The sequence below is a fragment of the Equus przewalskii genome, chromosome 21, assembly GCF_037783145.1.
Source record: "Equus przewalskii isolate Varuska chromosome 21, EquPr2, whole genome shotgun sequence".
NCBI classification, from domain to species: Eukaryota; Metazoa; Chordata; class Mammalia; order Perissodactyla; family Equidae; genus Equus; species Equus przewalskii.
In genome coordinates, this window is record NC_091851.1 from 48,212,207 (window position 1) to 48,233,625 (window position 21,419).

Below are 21,419 nucleotides of genomic sequence, written 5' to 3' on the forward strand. Positions count from 1 at the left end.
GGCGCCGTGGTTCGAGTCCCTGCCTCGGAAGCCGCAGCCGCGGGGTGCCGGCGCCTTGTTCCCCTTGCTGGGCTGCGGCGTTCGTGCTCAGCCTCGGTGGAGCCTGCTTCCCTCTCGGGGGGGTGTGTCTGTGGGGGGGTTGGTGCAGGGGCTGAAGCTGGGCCGGCTGCCGTCTAGTGCCTGCCCCCCGAGAGCCCCACGGCTCCCCGGCATGGCCAGCGGTGCCACCTGGTCTCCCTCATTGACTGAAGGAGGGACGGAGGGTCTGAGGGGAGCAGGCACCTGTCTGCTGTTGGGGGCGGTCCGGGCCTTCAGCCCCAGGCAGAGTCTTGCACTTCCCTCAGCAGCAAAGTGACCTTGAGCCTGGTGGTGTGTGGGCCTCATTTCCTCTTCTGCACCCGGGTGACTTCACAGCCAGTGTCATGCTCAGGTGCTGCCTTCTGGAGCGCCCAGGAGCCCGCCTGTGTCTTGGGAGGCAGGGTCCTGCAGCCACCTCTGTGCCACTCACCTGCTCTGTCCAACTTTCTGCCTGGGTTTATTTGTCCTTAAGGTGGTGACAGTGGTTTTGACCTCAGGGTATTGTCAGGTTAAGGGGCTCCAGGTGCTTGCCGTTTGGTTAGCCCATAGGGCTCAGTAAATGCACCTGAGTGTATCACGCATGGCACATTTTTCCAGCGTTTCTTCTGTGCCAGGTGCTGGGCTGGGGTTGGTGGAAGTGGACACAGCCCTGGCCGGCAGGCAGAGCTCCTCTTTGAGCTGAGGAGGTGGGCATCGACGTGCATCAAGGAAATGGGTGAGAGTTTCTGGTCTCAGGTGGCATGAAGACAGTCATCATTGTGATCGTCCGTTAGGCCCTCATGCATGGCCCGTTCCCCGTGCAGGCCCCTTACCCATCTCCCACCTTGGCCGTGTTTCCTCCTACCAACCTTTGTTTGCCACCACGGGTAGGCTGTCCAATGCCCAGTCTGTCCTCTTTCCTTTTCCCTCTGCCCTTCCAAAGTGGCCTTCACAACCTCTCCCTCACCTGGGAGGGAAAGTGGGCAGTTTTCTGTTGGGTAGAATGTGGGGTTTGACCAAGTGTGTGATGGGGACTGAGTGTGCACCGTCAGGTGTTCCTGGGGAGTGGCATTTCTGAGAAATGGAAGGAAAACTACGCATTGAAGGCCCCTCTCAGGGAGTCCTGGTGCCCGCTGATGCTGGGGGTGGGGTGGGTGGGGGTGCTGGGACTGGAGTAGCTAAGAGTGTGGGCTCCAGATTCAGGCTCCTCTGCCACCTGCCAGCTGGGTGACCTCGGGTGAGTTACTTACCCTCCCTGAGCTTCAGGTTCTCTGCCTGTACAGTGGGGGTGCTAACCGTGTGCTTCGTGAGTTTCCTGTAAGGGAGGAGTCTGACCAGGACTACAAGTGCTGAGCATGGCATGGGGCACGATGGGCCCTCCGTCCTGGCCAGCTGTGACTGTTAGAAGGACCCCCGACAGGTGAGGGGAGACTGACAAACTGGGAGCTAACAGTTAAGCTGATGTCAGATGGGGAAAATAAAAAGGGAGCAATGGGAGGATGGAGTGATGGAGGGATGTTACCCCTTTAATTGCCCCTCAGCTCCAAATCCGTGCTTGTCTGCTGTGCCGTGATGGAGCTGGCCCTGTAGATGATTCTCTTTTGCCACCTGGCACTCTGTTCAGCTTTGAGGGTGCTGAAGGGACTCTGGGAGGAACGCGGTCTCCTTCCAGGTCCTGTTGCACTCTCTCCTGGGCTCTGCCCTGTGTGGATTCTCCTCCACCCAGGGTGCCCATGAGCCACCCTCAGCCTGCAAGTCAATGTGAATGCAGTACACAGGTTCTGTTTTATTTGATTTCAGAAAAATCAAAGCAACTGTTAACAGCTGGGAAGTTTTACATGCACACACACCCCTACACTTATCTCTTGGGAATTTAGTCCCTCTGGCCCCTCGAGCCAGCAGGCAGACAGGCTGCAGTGAGCAAGCGGGGGAGCATTGCTCTCCTTAGTCAGGCCTGCACTCCCAGTTTGCTCCAGGCCTCACCCAGCCCAGTCATTGCCCCATGTCCTACCTTTGCCCTGCAAGGGGCAGTTCTCAAACTTCATGTCCAGGGGAATTGCCCCTGGGAGCTTCTTAAAATACAGATTCCCAGGCTCAAGTGGGTCTGGGGTGGGGTCCAGGAACCTGTTTACATTCCTCCCACGGAGGCACTTGAGACATGCCCTCCTAAAGTGTCAGAATATCCCCAAGTGCTGAGGGTAGATTCTGGGTGAGCTGCCATGTGGTCATGCAGATGGCTAACTGGTCAGTGGCAGACGTGCGGCTGAGGACTCAGGAGTGTCAGTGAGGAGGGGGCTCTGTGTGTGGTCCCATGTGCTGGTGCTCATTTTCTGTTCTGTTGCCCCCCCAAGTCCCTCCTCGGGGGCACCCTGGTCCCTGTAACTCTGCAAATGGGGCTGGTTTTGATCCTGTCCTCCTGCAACGGAGTGACCTCCCCGTCTCTGGACGCATTCAAGAGCCTCTCGAGTTACCTGCCCAGGCAGGTGGAGGCCCGGCTGACCCCCGACCCTGCCAACTGCATACGCCATCCTTCTTTACAGCTTTGTCTCCTGAGCACCCTGGGGACCCTCTCCACTGCACCACTGCCCTCCAGCCTCCCCTGCACTTGCCACCCAGTGCCTGTGTGTGGGATTCCACGAGGGGGCGCCCGAGACTGCCTCTCGGAGCTCCATGCCCCATTAGGAAAGGGGGGGCCAGGCGTGCAGGGCCCGGGGAGTCTGCGATGCCAGAGGAAACTGGGGCAGTAGGAGTTAGGGGGCACAGCCTGGGAGGGGCTGCCTGTGCACAGCGGAGGTGAGGGCTGGGCTGGAGCCTGAGCGATTTCTGCCTCCCATGCCTCCCGGACCCCCACTCTCCCCAAGGGAGCAGATGTTGGGGTGAGGGTAGGACGGCAGGGTTATTTCTGAGGTGGATTAAGATGGAGGGGTTTGAAAGACAAGACAAAGACCCCCTCTCGGCCTTCCCAGCCCCTCTGCACATGGGCCAGGACCTAGTCCCCTCGCCTGTGCTAGGCTGCTGCTGAGCTGGTGGTGTGGGCTGTCCTGGCCATGGGCAGTCAGGTGGGGAGTGCATTTGGGCAGGCTGTGGTACCCCGGGCACAGCCTGCTAGGTCTCCTCCCAGCTGCTGTTGCTGGGTGAGGGGCTGCTGTCCTCTGGGTCCCTCAGGCCCCTGGGCTCCTCGGCCGCCATCAGGGGCTCCCCTGGGTTCCTTCTCCCTCGGGACAGCTTCTTGGAGGCTGTGGGAAGCAGACAGAGGTTAGGCTGGGAGGCACAGCAGTGGCCTTCTGTATCCTCCCTTGCAGTGACACTGGGTTCCCCTACTCCCCAGGGCCTCGTGGACAGTCTCTGGGCATGGGCAGTTGTCACTCAGAGCCCACACTGGCAGAATCCACTTGTTCCTGACAGAAGCAGACAGCAGAGCAGTGGTGGCCTGACGGAGGGTGAGCCGTGGGAACTTGGTGGAAGGGTGGACCCACCCCCCAGGGTGTGACCCTGGAGGTGGCCTGGCCTTAGTGTCTCCTTCACTGGCTTGCAGAGGGCCTGGGACATTCTGGATAAACTGAACTTCTGGTGAAATGCTCTCAGAATCCCTGAGACACTGGCTGGGTGCCCCCAGGAGACTACCCTTGGGCTGGGGCCACAAGGGAGGGGCATCCGGTCCCTGGGACCTGCCAAGATACTGGGCCCCATGTCTGTCTCTGATGCAGAACGAGCTCTGGTTCTGGGTCAGACAGGTCAGCTTGGAGTCCTGACCCCATGTACCAGCTCTGTGACCTTGGGCAAGTTACCTCACCTCTCTGCATCTCAGTTCCCCGTCTCTGAAACAGAGACGATGCATCATTGGGCAGGGGCAGGAGGCCCAAAGGCAGTAACGACTGGATGCCACCTGGCACTTCTCCGGGGGGCACAAGACACAAGGGTGCTGTCCCTGGCGCTGAGCCGAGGGCACCCTCTCTGGCACATAGCGGTGCTGGCCACAAGCTGAGCAAGGGCCTCATGCTCACTGATCACCAGTGTGGGTGTTGCTGGGTGTGGGTGCCTGCTGCGGAGCCCCTGTCCTGGCCTGGTGGGAGGCTCGGGGGGTGGGCCCTGCTCAGGGTGGAGGGTGGGAGCAGACACCCATGCACCCCTACGGACTGTGCCCACCAGGACAGGTTCTGAATGTGCCCAGCAGGAAGTGCCTGGCAATCAGACAGGTATGCAGGCCTCCACCACTCCCCAGAGCAAACAGGGGCCGCTGTCACCTTCCCAGCAACAATGGCACATTGTGGTGCTCACAGCCCAGCCCACCGCATCGTGAGCCTGCTTGGACAAACACCAGGGCAGCAGCCATTATTAGCTCAGGCGTTCGAAAGCTCTCGCGGGCATCTGGAGGCCCCGCGGAGCTGCCTGTGTGGCCAGAGCAGGAAGTGGGAGGTCATCCTGACACCCTCAGTCTGGGGTCCACTGCTCTGCTGGCCCTGTTGGGAGGAGCCACAGCTCCACCCTTGGCAAACACTGAGCAGCTCCCAATTCCCCTGGGGAACAACCCCCCCCCCCCCCCCAACACACACACAGAGGGCTGCACCCTCTACCGCTGCTCCTCATTGAAGGTGGATGAGAGGGTCCAGGAGTCGCTGCCCGGGTGGGCCCGGGAGAGGAGTGGGGCTCAGGACGGCCAGGCCTGGGGCTGCTTGTGGCCAGGATGCCCTTCTCCTCCGTGAGGACGAAGACCGTGGTCATGACTTTGTCCCACTGGACTCTCGTACTAGCTCTGGTATCGCCCCCTCCTTTCCGGGGGAAACTGAGGCTCAGGTTGAAGGCACCAGCCTGGCTATGCAGTGAGGAGGGAGTGGACTCAGGATCCACACAGGCCCGACCCTGGGGCCCTCCGCTTAGGGGGCCTGCTCTGGGAGAGGTTCAGGGGCTGGTTTCTCGCTTCCAAGTGGCTAGAAAGGTGGGGTGGGGTGTTGGTGCTGTGCCCCCCGCCCCCAGCTGCTGTACCTTCGCCCCACAGGTCTGCTGGGTCTGAGTCCAGGGCCTGCTTCCTCTTCTGCTGCAGGCCCTGCCTGCGTTCCTTGGAGCAGAAGCACATGGGGCCTTCCTCTGGCATGCTCGGCGTGGCCCCCCCCTCGGAGCTCAGGCCCACCTCGGGGAGCAGGGGCATGGTCAGTGCCAGGACCCTCCCTCCAAGCCTGGGTAGCCCTCTAGACGGCCCCACCCGAACATGTGGCCGGGGACCCACCTCTCTGTCTGAGGTGTCTGGCTTATCCTGGTCGTCTGCCTCTGGCCGCTGTGCTTCAGCCTGGCTGAGCCCTGCGGGACGCAGGGTACAAGGCAGGTCAGGCTGGGGGCCCAGGAGTCTAGCGGAAGCACAGGCTTCTCTAGCCTGCCACACTAGGACAAGTGGCAACAACTCTGAAGACGAGGAAACTGAGGTACAGAGGGACCGAGTAACCCACCCTAGGGTCGAACCCGGGTCCAGTGTCTCCAGTGCCTGGTACAATGACCCCACCAGCAGGGTGTCTCCTGGCTTGGTTGCTGTGTGACGGGGAGCTCACTACCCGCCCTGAAGCCCTAATTGCTAGGATGCTGTTCCCTTCACTGCCTATGGTCAGCGACGTGCCCACCCTGGGCCCTCAAGTCCGTTCTGGGTCTGCAGGGTATGACCAGTGAGGCCCATGGGCTGAGCTGGACCCTGGGACAGGTCCCCCCCCAGCTGACGTTGACCACTGCACCTCCCTCCCCACTACGGCACCACTTCCTGGGTTCTCGTGACCTGGGGCACTCACCTTTATCTGGGTGGCCATCAGCATCAGGCGTCTGCAGGCAGGAGGGCAGTTTTAGCCTCCCTCTGGCCTCATCTCCCATCCGGCCTGAAGAGGGCAGGCTGGGCTGGGGCCCTGGGAGAGGATGTGGGGGGTCCTGGGGGCAGCAAGCAAGTGGCTGGAGTTCATTTGAGGTGACTGCCCTGCCCCCCAACCCAGCCTGGGGCAAAGTCTGTGGGACTCTGGCTGGGGCCGCAGCTGGAGGGTCAGCCAACTCCTCTCTAGTGTGAATCAGGCAGCCAGGCTTTGTCACTGGGAACTGGCTTGGTGGAGCAGAGGGAAGAGGGCAGCCTGGGACCTGGCTGGATGCTGGCCTGGGGTGGGGGCTCATGGAGGCCAAGAAGAGGGTCGGGCCCTTACCAAGGGTGTGGGGTGCTCTCCTGGGTCTGGTGCTCTGGGTTCCTTAGTGCCATTGCTGAGTCCCTGGGGCCCAGACTGGACAGGTGGCTCCGCTCCCTGGGGCAGCGTGGGGCTGGGCGTGTGGGCAGTTGGGCTGAGCGACCCCAGCTGGCCAGTGGGTTTGGAGGCATCCCTGCCCCGGCCCCTCTCTGAGAGGTCCAGGGGCTTGTCTGGGACATAGTCCTGTGGGGCTATGGCGTCCTTCCTCCTAGGACTGCCCGGGGCTGTGGGCTGTGTGTGCTGCCCTCTGAGCAGGGCTGCCCCAGCTGCCTTGCCCTCAGGGCCCTGGGGGACCTCGGAGTCAGAGCCCGCTGATGGGGAAGGTGGTGTCCTGCCTGGGGTGCGCAGGCCCCTCAGCCTGGCACCACCCACCCGCCCCCGTGCCCGCAACTGCTGGGCCAGGAGCAGATGCAGTGCCCCCTCTAGCCGCGGGTCCCTGACATCCACCAGGGTGCCCGGCAGGCCCAGGAGGCTGGCCGGCTCCTCCCAGGCCTCTGCCTCCCCGGCCTTCAGGCCTTGGGGCCAGGGTCCACCGGGGGCTGTGGCAGAGGCCTGGGGGCTGCTGTGGGGCCTCCGAAGGTGCAGGGACAGGTGGTGGTTCAGGAGGCAGAGGCGGTCAGCCTGGAGGGAGCGCTTCAGGGACTCATAGGTCATGGTGGAGGGCTGGGAAGCCCGCAGGAGGCTGTGAGGGGAGGAGAAGCCCAGTGGCCATGGCCCGTTTCCTGTTAGCCCCATTTCACTTGTGGGGAGCGGGGCCCAGAGAGTTGAGGGGAGCAGCCCTGGGTCACAGGGTGGGTAGAGGAGAGGGGTGGGCTCTGGGACCCCAGCTCTGGAGGCCAAGCCGTGTGGGTAGTCGTGGACCTGATCAGAGGTGACCTGGAGCACCGAGAAGGGTCCTGCACAGTGAGGCCTCTCCCCCTTCTGGGCATCAGCTACCTGCCCCATCACCTTGAGCCACCTGGCCCAACTGTGTGTCCACCTCAACCCCACCCACGCTCCTCTCAGACACCCAAAGTGGTCTTACACCACCATGAGAGGCTTGGTGTGGGGCCCATCTCCTTCCCCCATGTCCCTCCACCCAGTCCTGGCCATTCAGGAGATGTCCACCTGGGAACTTTGCTCTGGGCAGGGTGTCCGGGAGAGTGAAGCCAAGGAAGGTCAGGGGCTGCTGGTGGGAGAATCAGAGGGGCTCCCTGGGCCACGAATCCTTCCCGAAAGGTGGGACAGAGTTGGAGACTGGGTGCTCAGCTGAGGTCCCTCCTGGTGGTGGCAGTGGGCGGGGCCTCACCTGTCCAGGGGGAGGCTGTTCTCGTAAGGTGGGCAAGGTGGGCTGGGTGGGCTACATCTGGCAGGTGGCAGTGGGGGTGTCTCGTTGGCAGAGCCCTGGTCAGCAGAGCAGGCCCGGGACCCCGGCCGCACCACGGCAATGGTCCCATGCAGCTGGTTGGAGATGCGCTGGGGGCTCTGCACAGAGTGGATGGGTCAGCCTGGGTGAGGCCAGCTGCTGCCCTCTGCCCTGGCTCTCTGTGCAACCTTGGGCAGGTCACCCACCCACTCTGAGCCTCGCCTCCACCCATGTTGAATGGAGCTCAGTGGTCCCTGCCTGGCATAGAGGACAGGCACATGCCATGTGGGGCTGGCAGGCAGTGCCTGGCACACAGCAGGGCTGGCAGCTGCCAGCTTCCTGCCCAGAGCTGCCTGGTAGAGAGGAGTGGGTTTGGGTCCCTCGCCCTCACCATGTCTGGGGCCCGTGGCTCAGGCAGGTTGGCCCCCGGGGAGATTTTGGCCACTGGAGACGTCCCGTACCCCAGAGACTTTTCTGTGGGAGGAGAAGCAGTGGGCAGGACAGGTTGGGAGGCGCTCCGAGGGGTGGGCAGCTCCGCCCCACGGCCACAGACCCCACCGTCCTGTGGTGCCCGGGCCTCCTGGCTTCTCCCGTCCCCTGTGGCACCTTTTCCCCATGGACCCAGACCTAGGTGGTCGTCCTCGGCCTCCTTGTGGCCTCCTGGTGGCTTCTCAGTGACGGCCTTCTGGGTGCCCAGGGAGGGGAGCCGCAGGGGTGAGGGGGGATCCGAGGCGCCTTCCGTGCCCTGGGATTTGGGCCTGTCTCCGGAAAGGAGGCAAAGGCAGGGAGGGTGAGGGAGGGTAGTGCCCCCAGAGATGATCAGAGAGGCCCGGGCGCCCTTCTGGGGGCCAAGCCACCTCTCTGGAGACGTCCGGGTGACCTGGAAGGACAGCTCTCCTGACGCTGCCTGCAGTTGCTCCACCTCACAGTGCAGGGTGGAGCAGATCCCCGCTGGCTCCTCTCACAGAGGTGTCTCCAGCAGAGCCTCAAGGTTGGAGCCGCAGTGCGTGCTGGGGACCCGCTCCATTTCTAGGGTGTCCCCTGGGGCTCCTGTCCGTGTACAGGGTGGCTGTGCTTACAGACCATGGGAGGTTGGAATTCTGTTCTGTGGTGACGGCCTGTGGGACCCCTACCCCAGTGCTGGGCCTGGGTCCGGCACGGTGTTCCTCGCCCCTCCCTCTTGCGCTGTGTGCCCTGGTGTCCTGCAGACTGTGCTGGGCGCCTGCTGAGGGCAGGGTATTGGGGATCGCGGGTGTTCCGCCCCCTGGTGCCTTCCCCACTCACCCAGGGCCCTGGAGCCGCTTCACCTCCTCCTTCAAGGCCTCATTCTCCTCCTGCAGCCGGCTCAGCTCGTTGGCTGCAAAAGGCACTGATGAGCGAAGGGCCAGGGAGGGGAGGCACAGCCCCAGGGAAGCCCCCTCCCTGTCCTCCCCAGCGGTGACATGGGCACTGGCGCCAGCCTGGCACACAGTAGGTGCCCCGTGAAGCTCCGCGTGAGCAGACGACTAGATGTTATTGAGTGAACAGCGCCAGCCTTGAGGCTGCGAAAAGTGATGGGACCCCCCAAGCTTGTCCCTGGGCATCCCCCAAGGGAAGGGGGCTTGTCCTCCTCCTTAGTAGGACCAGTAGGACCTCAGGACTCTGCGGGACCCCTCCTCATCACAGAGAGGAGGGAGCTGAGGCCCTGAGAGGGCAGGGACACCTCCACCCAGGTGACTGGGAGTAGGGACATGCATGGGTCAGCTGGGGGCCTTGTACCATTTGTCTGTAAATTGGGGTGTGGGGTTGCCCCCCAGATGGCCTAGGCCGGGATTGCCTTCTCCCCTTTCCCTGCAACCCCATGTCAGCCTGAGCAGGCTCTGGGGGTCACTGGTCCTCCACAGGAGGGGACACTGAGGCGCCGGGGGCCCAGGGAGGGCTCACTGAGGATGAAGACATGCTGCAGGTTCTGGAGAAGTGAGTTCTCAAACTCCTGCTGCTTCTTCCTAGCCAGCTCCTGGGTGACCATGCAGCGGTCGCACAGGCCGGCCCGCAGCCTGCAGGGCAGGGGGCAAGAGGCCACTCTGAGGAGGCGGGTGGAGGCCCACAGGGGGCTGGGACCCTCATCGCCTCGCTCCTAGGATGTCCCCTGCCTTTCCCAATCTGTGTTCCGTGGGAGCCCTGCCACATCCCCTGCCCTGCCGGCTAAGCATTCCATGTTTTCTTGGGTTCGGGAAGGAACCTTGAAAATGCAGTTTACTTAAGGCTCTGAGAGGTCCTGCAGTGAAGAAACCTCCCTGGGTTAGTTACCCCAGAGCTTCCCAAACTCATTCTTCATGGAATCCTTCTCATCTTTGCTTCCCCCTGCCGCCCCATCACGAGCGGGGCTGTTAGGGGGCCCTCTCCTGGCTCACCTGTTCCCCTGCCCCCATCACGAGCGGGGCTGTTTGGTGGCCCTCTTCCTGCTCACCTGTTCCCCTGCCCCCATCACGAGCGGGGCTGTTTGGTGGCCCTCTCCCTGCTCACCTGTTCCCCTGCCCCCATCACGAGCGGGGCTGTTTGGTGGCCCTCTCCCTGCTCACCTGTTCCCCTGCCCCCATCACGAGCGGGGCTGTTTGGTGGCCCTCTCCCTGCTCACCTGTTCCCCTGCCCCCATCACGAGCGGGGCTGTTTGGTGGCCCTCTCCCTGCTCACCTGTTCCCCTGCCCCCATCACGAGCGGGGCTGTTTGGTGGCCCTCTCCCTGCTCACCTGTTCTCCAGCACCCGCACGTTCTCCTTCAGTGCCTTCTGCTGCTCCCTGAGCTGGTGGTTCTTGGCACAGAGCTCCTCCACCCTCTGGGCGTCCCTGTGGGGGAAAACAGTCGAGGGGGCGTCCTGCTCTGCCTGGGGAGCCCCATGTTGCCCGCGCCCCAGTGGCCTCTCCCACTGCCCTGGCATTGTCCTGGGCTGGGTCTTCTGGGTGCGCCCTGCTGCGGGACCGCCTTATAAAGTGGGGCCTCCCGAGGGCAGTGCTGAACCCGGCGCGCCCAAGTGCAGGTGCTTGTGGCCACCTTGGGGACTTCTGTCCTGTCCAGGTGCCACTTGTAGCGCTACAGAACTGAAGCCCCGTGTGTGACATGGGGACGCAGGGAGCCCACCCCTTGGGTCTTGAGGGCTCAGATGAGGTTCCTGTCTGTGATCACAGGTCCCGGAGGGTCCTGGAGTGGACATGGGTTGCCCAGCCCCCGTGAGGCTCCCTGTGCCCTCAGGTGGGCCTGGAGCTTCCAGTTCCAGCTCCAGCAGCTACTCGAGGCATGACTGTGGACCAGTAACTGCCCCCAATGCCCTGCCCACGCCGAGCCTCAGTTTCCCCTTCTGCATCACGGACAGTGGCAGTGCCCTGGGCTGCGGGGGCCTGAAGTGAGTGACTGGGGAGCCGCAGTCCTTTTCATCTGTTTCCTGCTGGGTTAGAGCCCGGCCTGACTCACCGGCACCTCTCTGAGTTCAGTTCCAGAAGCTTGTTCTGCAGGCCTGGAGGAGCGAGGAAGCGAGGGGAGGGTCAGGCCCAGACACTGCCCCCTCCTTCAGCAGAGCCCAGGGCACCTCCTGTCCCTGGGTGTCAAACAGGGACCTCTCCAGACCCCCACGCCTGCCCAGGTCCCCTCACTGACTCCCCTGAGGCCGCCCCACATGGTGGGTTCCCGGTCTGTGCTCGCTGTCATCTTCTGCCAGTCTCGTGGCTGCCTGGGACCCCTGGTCCGGGCCCAGTGTCTCCCTCCCCTGGGGTCTCTGGCTCTAGGGTCTGTCTGGAGGTTTGTAGGGACCCTGATACTGGCAATGACCAGCCACCTGGCCAAGTACCAGGAGGGGCGTTTTTTGGGGGGGATGCAACTAGTGTTGAAATAGAACAGGCTCTTGGGGGGAGAGCCCAGCAGACCCCCTCCTTGCTACCTCACCGTGGTCCATCTTGGCCTGCTATCCCAAGAGCCCCCACCTCTGGGTTGCTGGGGAGGTGACCCAGGCCCTCTGGGCCCTCAGGGTGTGTGTGAGTGCTCATTACACACACGGGAAAGGTCACAGAAGTGCAGAGGAGCACGGGACAGCCCTGTCGCCAGTGTGGGAATGGGACAGGTGTGCAGGCTGGGGCGACCTTGGCCTGGGTGTCCTGGGGGAAGCAAGGGGATTTCAGCTCAGTGCCCTGGAATGCTCCATACAGGCTCCCCAAGCCACAAGCTCCCATTCCTGGAGGCGGGCGACCTCCCTTCTGGGGATGCCGAGGCCCCCGTGGGCAAGGGCCCGTCTGGACCAGAGCCCCTCGGCTTTCTGCGGTCTGGTCCAGCTTTGTATATCTGCTCTGCCGTGGGCCTCCCTTTGGGAGGACCCCTCTCTGGGGCCACGCCTGGGGTGCTGGTCTGCAGCCAGGCACCTGGGCACTTTCAGCTTTGGGCTCTGGGTTGAGACTCCCCTGCTGGGCCTGGAAGGGGCGGTCCCCAGGTTTGGCAGGATTGGAGGCAGCCTGCGGGAGTGCCTGGCCAGGCCCTTAGACCCGCCGTCGATGGAGACTGTGCAGACCCCGCACTCACCCAGGACCTCGTTCTCATGGATGTCCCTCAGCCTGTTTAGAGACTCCACGAAGCTCTCCATGGCTCCCCAGGGCCCCGGCCCAGGCTCCTCTCTGCTCAGGGTGTGGGACAGCCCCTCGGCCTCTACCAGCCCTCTGCTTCTAGCCTGTGGAGGAGGAAGGCGGGAGAGGGTCACGCTGGCTCAGGAAGGGCCTGGAGGCTGCAGGGTCCAGTCAGGGGCCACTGCCCAGAGAGGAGGTGAGCGCCTGTCCCCGTGGGTGTGGGAGCAGAACCACCGCCATGGTGGGGCAGAGTCCTGTCCTCTGGGCCACCCCATGCCACCCCCACTGGGTCACGTCCACGCCGGAGGGGAACTTGGTGGGGGACAGCAGGGATGGGGCATTTTCTCTCAATCTCAATTCCCTAATCCAGTTCTCCCAGCAGAGCAGGTCCCCAAAGGCGCCGGCTCTTGCTTGGTGCTGGTGTCATGACGGCACAAGGCATGCGTGTTCACGAGGCCCCAGACTGGAGACACTCAGGCCACCCATGGCGGCAGGTCAGTAAGCCATGGCACATTCACCCATGGGAAGGACCGGGTACATGAATGGGTACATGGTGGGGGCCGGAGGCCAGAGGGTCTCTCCCATCCAGGAGCTGGCGACCACGCGCACTGCCTCGGTGGAAACTCACCCAGTCGCCCCTCATGGTCTGGGCCCTTTTCTGTGCCTCCCACAGAATGTTTTCTAAAATGAACAATGTGGGGCTGAGAGCCCAAGCTGGGTGCTGGATAGACCTTGCCTGCCGTGTGCCCTGTGAGTGCTAGCCTCTCTGAGCTGCTCTTGCTTCCTTTGGGTGGCGGCCAAGGCACCCGTGTCTGGGCACCTGTGAGCATCCTGTGGGGTCCTGCAGGGTCCAGCTTGGAGCCAGGTATGAGGCTGGGGCTCCGCCCAGCAGCAGCTTCCTCACCGTGGTGCCAGGTGCCAGCCTCTGCCAGGCAAGAGCCCCTCAATCCTTGCGTCAGACCCCTGTGGCAGCCATGAACAGGCAGCGAGGCCACCAGTGCGCACCGCCCATCCGCCTTGTGGGAACTTCTGTTACCATCCTTGCTGGAGAGGCAGGATGCAGAGTTCGGGGTGGATGGTGCCCACCCACTGGCGGAGCTGAGGGTGGGACCCGCACCTCGCAGAGCCAGGTCATCACCTAGTCTCCCGCCATCATCGCCATCACGGTGCTCCTCTCTCCAGGACCCTCCTTACAGAGGTCCCGCCCTGATGCAGCCCTGGTCCCTTCACACAGGTCAGAATTAAAGGGACAGGGCCTGGGGCCCAGGCACTCTCGTCCTCACACCCTTCCAGGCCTCTCTGAGCCCCCACCAGCCTGGAGAGGTCCCGGGCTGGGAGCAGCAAGCTCATGGGGCTGTGGCTGCCTCCTCCCCTTTCCCCTATCCCTCATTCCCCCTCCTCCCTCTCTCCTTCCTCCACTCCTCTTCCTTCCCCTCCCTCTGTGGTCACAGATTGGCCCCAGGCCTGGGAGGCTGGGCAGCAGGTCGGGAGGCTTGGCCAGGCCTGGCCTGCAGTGGCTCTGGGTGCACATTACACGCTCTGTGAACCCATTAGCCGGTTGCAACACACAGAGCCCTTCTGGGGAAGTCTCTTCCAGCTCCTTCTGTGAGGGGAGGGGCACTGTGAGCAGAGGCTGCCCAGCTGCTGGACCAAGCTCTGGCCTCCACAGCTCAGACCTCTGCACGGGGCTCCCATTCACTCTGTCAGGCTGTGCCCTCTCTCGGGCTGGGCAGTGTGCATGTGTGCGTGCATAAGCGTGCTGGGTGCATGTGTGTGAGCACTGTGCGTACATGTGGTGCATGTGTGCTGTGTGTGCTTCATGTGCATGTGTGCAGTGTGTGTGTGCTGTGTGCTATGTGTGCACTGCATGTGCAGTGTGTGTGTGCTGTGTGTGTGGTGCAGGTGTGCTGTGTGTGCTTCATGTGCATGTGTGCAGTGTGTGTGTGCTATGTGTGCACTGCATGTGCAGTGTGTGTGTGCTATGTGTAAGTGTGTGTGCTGTGTGTGTGGTGCAGCTCTGTGTGTGTGCACTGAATGTGCAGTGTGTGTGTGCTGTGTGTGCATGTGTGCTCTGTGTGCACTGCATGTGCAGTGTGCGCTGTGTGTGCATGTGTGCTGTGTGTATGTGTGTGTGCTGTGTGTGCCTGTATGCTCTGTGTGCACTGCATGTACAGTGTGTGTGCTGTGTGTGCATGTGTGCTGTGTGTATGTGTGTGTGCTGGGGGTACTGAAGCCCCAGCTCCTTGTCCCTGGCCCACCTCAGGTCTGAGAAATCATGTGTGTTCATTTTGACTCTGGCTTGCATTTACTGAGGCTGAGCCCAGCCCATCCATCACCAGCCCAGGGTGCTGCCAGCCCTGTCGTACATATGAGGGGACCCATGCTCTGAGCATCAGCTCTGCACCCTGAATCTCATACAGAAGAGACTGGTTCCGTCCCCATCCACTTGGGGCCAGAGCCATCCTCTTTCCCTCAGGGTCTCACCTCCGAGCCAGGGGGCAGTGGCCTCTCCTGGTCCTCAGCCCGAGGATCCCGGGGCCTGCTGGACTCCAAAAACAGACAGCCGGGCTCCTGGCACTCGCGACTTTTCTCTGGCATCACACTCTGACCCGTCAGCAGCAACTTAGCTTTGCTTTTTCATATGGCCAGAATCTCACCTTTCCTCCTCCACCATGCCCCTGGGCCCAAGCCACCACTGGACCGCTGGTGCATCACCTGGGCTACTGCATCAGGCTCCCTGCCACCACCCTGCCCCACCAGGAGGCATTTCTCTGGGCCCTTGATACCTCTGCTCAAAACCCGCCCTCGGCCCCATCACACGAGGCTCCTGCCTTATCCTCAGCACGGACTCACGAAGGGGAGACAGTGTCATTTGCATTTCAAAGGTTGCCCTGAGGACACACTCGGGAATGTTCACAGCAACGATCAACCTGGAAGCCCCCAAATGCTGGCTGCCAAGTGTTCCAAGGCAGGAGGAATGACTGCTCCTGCCATTGCAGTGTGATGCCGCACAGCGGGAGCCAGGCTGTTGCAGGCTTCGAGCACGGTGAGCGCAGAAGAGGCGCAACTGCTCTGAGCTCTCGGAAGGTGGGGTGGTGGGCTCTGGGAGGGGCATCTCTGACTGAGGGGAGCAGGCCCTGTGACCCAAGAGAAGCCAGGGGCCAGAGCAAGCACATCGCTGGAGCTGTCCAAAGGGAGACTAACAGTGGAGCTTGGCTCTCAGCCGGCTCCTTGCACCTGGGGTCAAGCATCAGAGCACCGGAGAAGCTGAGACTTCTGGATGTGGGACTGGGCCTGGCTGGAGGAGAGCGTGGTCCTGTGTCCCGCGGTGGCCCTGGGAGCCGGTGGGCAGGGCCAGCTGGGGTGTGGTGGAGGGTGGACCCATGAGAAGGTGGGGCTCTTCAAACTTGTTTCGCAGACCTGCTTGGGCTCCGGGACACCCCCAGTGCTGGCCGGGGGTGTGGGGGTGACTGCTTTGGCTCTGTGTCAGGTGAGAGGGCTCTGGGAACGAAGGGGGCTTGGGAGGATCCCCCACCTCACAGCCGGAAGCAGAAGCTCACCCGATGAGGGATGTCCTTGCAGTTTGGAGACAAGACGCCGAATTCCAGTCACTTTCACGACAGCCCGCACCACACTGCAAGGAGCCCACTCTCCAGATGGGGAAACTGAGGCCCAGAGAGATGGTGTCCTCTGCCCTGGCCACCCAGTGGGAAGTGGGAGTTGGTCTTTGAACTCGCTCAGGAGCAGCAGATGCTGCGTCCTCGCCCTGCGTGGACCAGGGATGAGCTCACCAGTGGCCCTGCTATGCTGGCTTTGCCGATCCTTATCTTGCAGCAGGGGCCCTGGGAGGTGAGAGGGTGAGCTGGGGCCTCTGGGGGCTCAGGCCACTGGCAGGTCCAGTAAGGAGGGCTGGGGAGGGGCGGAGCCACAGCACCTGAAATTCCACCCAGACTCGCCTGACAGGTAGCTCCTCTCCCCACAGCACCTGCCGTGGGCCTTGGGCTGGGCTGACGCCCATAAAGGAGCCACCCAACGGAGGCTGGGCTGCCCGTGGGCCCAGGAGAGGCCTGTGAGTGCTCTGGGTCCCGGCGAGAGGCAGACACCGTTCTGGATGACGTCACTGTGGTTAGCAGGGGCCAGGGGCTCCCTCCGCTGGGCCCTGTGCTTCCCACCCCCACCCCCGCCCCCAGGGTCCTCTCTGTGCCCCAAACTGCCCCACAGGCCCTGACTGGTTATTCTTCTCAGGGTCCCTGGATGACAGCAGGAGACACCCTCTCCTGCTGGGCAGGAGGGACAGCACGGATCCAGGCCCTGGGGCAGGACCGTGCGGGTGACTGGAAGCAGAACTGGGAGGGCTGCGTCCTGCAGGGAGCCCCTTGTTTCCTGCGGAGGCCCGGGGCCACCCAGCCCATGGGTGACAGTGCTGTGGGGATGGTGTGACGTCCCAGGGTGAGCAGGTGACAGAAATGCTTTTGGACAAGACAAAGCAGACAGAGTCTGCCTCCTGGGGCAGACCCTGTCCCAGCCTCCAGCCTCCTGGAGTGTAGGGAGGGTCTGGGGGAGGCGGGGGAGGTGGAGGCAAGCAGGTCCCCACCCAGGGTGAAGTCTGAAAGCTCTGGGGCTTTTGGGAAGAAGTTGGTGGCTATGAGTGGAATGAAGCGGGATGAACCCGGGACGTAAAGGGTTTACGGCCTCCTGCCGGGGGGTCAGAGGGCCTGCCCTCCCCAGGAGGCCAGGTCTGCTTTTGCCAGGAGTGCCGAGGGCAGCTGGGGGGCTGAGGGTTCAGGGAATTCTGAAGGTGGGATGGGCTGTCCTCAGGCCTGGGTGCTTCCGGGCACAGCTGCCAGGGCTGAGGTGGGGGCTGCAGTGGGGCTGGGATGGAGGAGCAAGTCTGTGGGGTCAGGGGCTGGGCGGCTGCTGCGGGACCTTGGGGGGGGCCTGTGCACAGGAGAGGGTGGCCTGAGGTGCCTGTGAGGGAGGGGCGGGAGCAGAGACCCTTGGCTCCTTAGGGCCCCAGGCAGGCCCAGGGGCTCCCCACCCCACCCACTCTGGAGGCCCAGGCCTGAAGGTCTCTGCTGGAGCTGAGCCCCTGGAAGGAGCAGGTGGGAGGGAAGGGCAGGTGGGTCAGCCCTGCCGATGACCGTCTGCCTGCCACTCACACTGGGCAGGGAGTCAGCCTGGGCAGAGGGCTGAAGGCATGGGTGTCCGAGCCCACAGCCCCGGTGTTCGTCCTGTCTTCCCTTTACCTTCTGTGCAACCTTGGGCAAGTTGCTTCACCTCTCTGAGCCTCAGTTTCCTCATCTGTGGGGTAATACTACCCACCCCCCATGTCAGGTTGTTGTGAGGCTGCTACCAAGTAACAAGCGACGCCTGACTGGGTGATGCCTGTCCGGGTGACACATGTCCAGGTGATGCCTGTCGAGGTGATGCATGTTTGGGTGACACATGTCCAGGTGATGCCTGTCCTCATGATGCCTGTCCGGGTGACATCTGTCCGAGTGACACCTGTCCGGGTGATGCCTGTCTGCATGATGCCTATTCAGATGACGCATGTCCGGGTAACACAAATGCATCTCTGGGTAATGCATGCCCAGGTGACGTCTGTCTGGGTGCTGCACCCTCAGCCCAGAACCTGGCCGCTTGAGTGCTCAGTTAGCTGCAGATGGAGATCCATTGCCTGCAGTCCGCCTCCTAGTGCCTCCCTCACAAGAGACCCCCAGGGGGCTAGCAGTGCTGCTTACAGGAGCCTTTCCTCTCTTGGACAAATTCAGGTCCCCTTGTCACAAAGACCCTTTGCAGGAGGATAAGAACCTCCAACCCCCAACCCAAGTTTAGGGCAGTGGTCTCGGCTCCCAACAGTGATGGCACATATTAGCATCTTTGTACAGTTGTTCACTGTGTGGACACTTCGAGTCCACTGAGTCTTGGTGGCTGTGCCCAGGGCAGATGCCATCCAGCCCCTATGCACAGGGAGGTCACCCAGGCCCCAGCTGTGGTCTCCGGCCTGGGCTGGGCACCATCTGGCTGAGCAGCAGACTGCAGTGGTGTGGCTTCTTGCTCTGCTCCTGGGCTCCTCTGGTGCCTAAGCATGTGGCAGTGGGCGTAGGGCTCCTCACCCCTGACCACGTTCCCTTGTTGAGGCCACCCCTGCTCCAGCAGGCCCCTTGGGCGCGGGAATTCTGAGCTTGACCCTGACTTTGCTCCTTCTCTGCCATCAGTCTGTCTGTCTATCCACCTACCCACTAAACACTAATGACGACACGGCAGTAACAATAGCAGCGGCTGCTACTTCCCACGTGACCGCTCTGCTCCAAGCACCGCGCCAGGCCCTGTGCACTTGCAGGGGCATAGCATCAACTGCAGGGGCACCACCCCGATCCCAAAGCTTCTCTGAGGAAGCTGCACAAGGACAGGTTGCCTGCACCTCACCCTGCCGTTCCCCAAGGGACCCGCCGCCTCCTGCCTCCTGCCCGGCCTGCACAGGTCCAGGTGCACCATCAGAGCCCATAAAATGTTCTCAGCACGAGTGTTTACGGAACACCTACTGAGTGCCCAGGCTTGGCGCGCACATGTGACTGGAGCCCGCGCGGCCCTCCGAGGAGGTGCTGACTGTCCCATCCACAGATGCAGGCATTGAGGCTCGGAGCAGAGAAGGGGCCCCAGTGTCCCTAACCCCTCTGTGCGGCCTCTGTGGTGCTGGGCAGAGCCTTGGTGTCCCTGTCCATAATGTAGATGTGGGCGGTGTGCCCTGACCCCGGCTCCTGGAGGCAGGGGGCTCTGTGCCTCCTTGGGCTGTCGGGACTCCTCGGATGTGGTGGGTACTCCAGTGACCTATCGACAGGTGGTCAGGGGCCAGCCTGTGAGGCCCCACGTGCCAGGCACCCAAGGGGAGCCTCACATGCAGTGACTCACTGGGCCTCACGCTCGCCGTGGAACGGCCACAGTGACCCCTACTTGATGGATGAGGAACCTGGGGCTCAGAGTGATGTCATCTGTCCACGATCACCAGCTCACGAGGGGCACAGCCAGGGCAGAAACTAGGGACCTCCTGGGCCAGTTCATGGTGGCCGGTTGCATCTAGAGAGGTGTCACTGCCAGGGAGGTTGCTAACATCCGCCAGCCACATAGACCTATAATACACGTGCACACATGTGTGATGCCCACACTCACATATGGACGCAGCAGTACCCCAACAACATCCTAACACACGTTAGTGCACACTCCAACACACAAACACCAGACGCACGCCACCCTCAGCCAGCTCCCCTGCTGTGCACACGGCACCGCACCAGCTCAGGGAGACCTGCACATGCATGTGCACGCATTCACATGTGCACACATAGTTGTGTATCCCACGTGGACACATGCACAGAGGAACAGGCAGGCGCTTGCTCGCTTGCTCGCTGGGCGGGCTGAGGTGTCGCATTGCGGCTCAGGTAACAGTGGGCCCTGCAACACGACTCCTTGAGGACGGGGCGGCCACTGCAGCCCGCTGTACCTTCCCTGGCTGCTGGCTGCCTCCCTGAGGCCTGTCTGGGGGAGGCCGAGCAGGTCCTGTGTCCTCCAGGAGCTGTTTGTCACTGCCTCCCAGGGGACACTGAGCCAGGGGCAGTGGAGTGTCCCACAGCACCCAGCACCCAGCTGTGGGCGGCGGCGCTGTGCACTGCTCCTCACCCCCCGGCTGCCCCCCTCTACCCTGTGAGGATCGAGGCAGGTCCAGGATGGAGTGCCTGGCCACCAGCCCATTCCTGGCGCCCCCAGATCCTCACCAGACGACGCAGACTTCCTGGTGCAGTGGTGCCAGGCCCAGCCTTGCCTCTGCGCCCAGCCCCTCTGCCCAGAATGCCCACTGAGCCCCCTCCCCTGCTCGGCCCCGGATCAGGAGCCCCAGAGCAGGTGGCTGCACTCCTCACGCCGGCCCCACCGGCCCCCTCCTCCTGCCCAGCAAGCAGGGGCTGGGCCTCTGGCTGCCATGGCAAGCACCCCCACAGTGACCCCAGCCTCCAGAGGACAGCTGAGGCTCCCAGCCCGGTCCCCGGGTACTCACATGGCCCCTCACCCGCGTCGACCTCCACGACCTCCGTGCTGAGCCAGACGCTCCTGCTCGCCCAAGAGAGATAGAAGCCAGCAGTGTGTGAACTTGCAGAGGCAACAAGACACAATTTTAGCCAAACCTGCTTGACAGGTTTTCGATTCTCCCAGCCAGGAGCAGAAAGGAGGCAGAGACTGCCCAAAGCTGCCCAGCGGGTTCTGCCATTGCACAGAAAGTGGCAAAACGGGTTGGGTCTGAACCCACATAGACAGGGGATTGTTTCCCCCGTAATTACCTCGTGGCCTGTGCCTCTGGCTGGAGCTGGGCAGTGAACAAGGAGAAGCCAGGGCCTCGGACATGAAGGACCTGGCAGAGGGCTGCGGGGGTGTGGGGACATGAAGGGCGTGGGCAAGAGCGAGCAGACCTGCTGGTCTTGTCACCTTGGGGCAGAGGTGGCAGCAGGGGCCCCTGGCCCAGAGCATCCCCTCCTGCCTCATGTCCAGGCTCACCACGGGCTGACCTTTCTGGCCTCGGGGTCCCTGTCTGTAAACTGGGCATCATGAGTGCGGGCCTGTCTCTATCAGAGCTCAGTAGACGGAAATCCAGAATTGAGGTTGGAGGTGGGGTCTGGGAGACACCCTGCCCAGGACTCCCCCCTCCGCCCCTCCTGGAGTAGAGCGGGGTGGGGGGCAGCCCAGGTGGGCGGACATCTCCCTGTCTCAGAGGAGGCTGGGGGTGCCCAGGGGGCTGGACCTAGGGGTGCTGCTGAGGGTGCGGGAGGAGCCAGGTGCTGTGGTTTCCGTGTCTGTCCTCTGCACGGCCACAGTGGCTGCACTCATGCAGAAAAGAGCTGGCCTCTGAGGGCTGCAGCTGCCCCACAGACCCCTCCACACGCGCCCCACCCTGTGCTGCCCTGCCCTGACCGCCCCACGCCCCCTCACCCCGACCCCCTAAGCATCCCACCCCACGCCCCCTCCCCACATCTCCTTCCTCAGTTCTGCAGAGGAGCGCTGGGCCTCCGGGGAGTCCACGAGGCTCTCCCCCAAGGGCGCCCAGGGGAACCTGAGGGAATGCTCAGGACTCAGAGCAGAGGACCTGGGCTCCAGGCCAGCAGCCCTGGTGGTGAGGTCCCAGGAGGCACTTCCTGCTCCCTGCTGGACTGGCCCTGGGCTCTCGGGAGGGGGTAGCGGTCAGCC

The 21,419-nt window shown here is 62.9% G+C and overlaps 1 protein-coding gene across 8 annotated transcripts; it reads right to left on the reverse strand.

Annotated features, from left to right (window-relative positions):
* Nucleotides 1-1,823: 1,823 nt before the first annotated feature.
* On the reverse strand, nucleotides 1,824-20,376 carry RBBP8NL (RBBP8 N-terminal like). 8 transcript variants are annotated; one of them, XR_011530678.1, is made up of 15 exons: nucleotides 20,239-20,376; nucleotides 12,151-12,295; nucleotides 11,056-11,098; nucleotides 10,338-10,433; nucleotides 9,532-9,644; nucleotides 8,893-8,965; nucleotides 8,236-8,366; nucleotides 8,000-8,082; nucleotides 7,552-7,727; nucleotides 6,225-6,945; nucleotides 5,829-5,961; nucleotides 5,282-5,352; nucleotides 5,041-5,185; nucleotides 3,111-3,293; nucleotides 1,824-3,046 (listed from the first exon to the last, which is right to left on the reverse strand). XR_011530678.1 is itself a non-coding variant. In XM_070587719.1 (14 exons), exons 2-14 carry the CDS (start codon nucleotides 12,209-12,211, stop codon nucleotides 3,163-3,165), a joined length of 1,977 nt encoding a protein of 658 aa, XP_070443820.1. In that variant the 5' UTR covers nucleotides 12,212-12,295; nucleotides 20,239-20,376; the 3' UTR covers nucleotides 1,824-3,162. The 8 variants fall into 8 exon arrangements, 4 of the variants coding, with proteins under 4 accessions (XP_070443820.1, XP_070443821.1, XP_008518416.2 ...); XR_011530679.1 differs by adding an exon at nucleotides 4,625-4,866 and having other exon boundaries at nucleotides 1,824-3,293; XR_011530680.1 differs by lacking the exon at nucleotides 5,041-5,185.
* Between the last annotated feature and the right edge of the window lie 1,043 nt (nucleotides 20,377-21,419).

Excerpts from the sequence above, each read along its gene's own strand:
- RBBP8NL (XM_008520194.2), bottom strand. The coding sequence starts at position 12,211 with ATGGAGAGCTTCGTGGAGTCTCTAAACAGGCTGAGGGACATCCATGAG. Across the intron at positions 10,434-11,055 it reads CTGAACTCAGAGAGGTGCCG|GGACGCCCAGAGGGTGGAGG; the intron begins GTGAGTCAGGCC and ends TTTCCCCCACAG. Across the intron at positions 8,966-9,531 it reads GCAGCATGTCTTCATCCTCA|CCAACGAGCTGAGCCGGCTG; the intron begins GTGAGCCCTCCC and ends TGCCTTTTGCAG.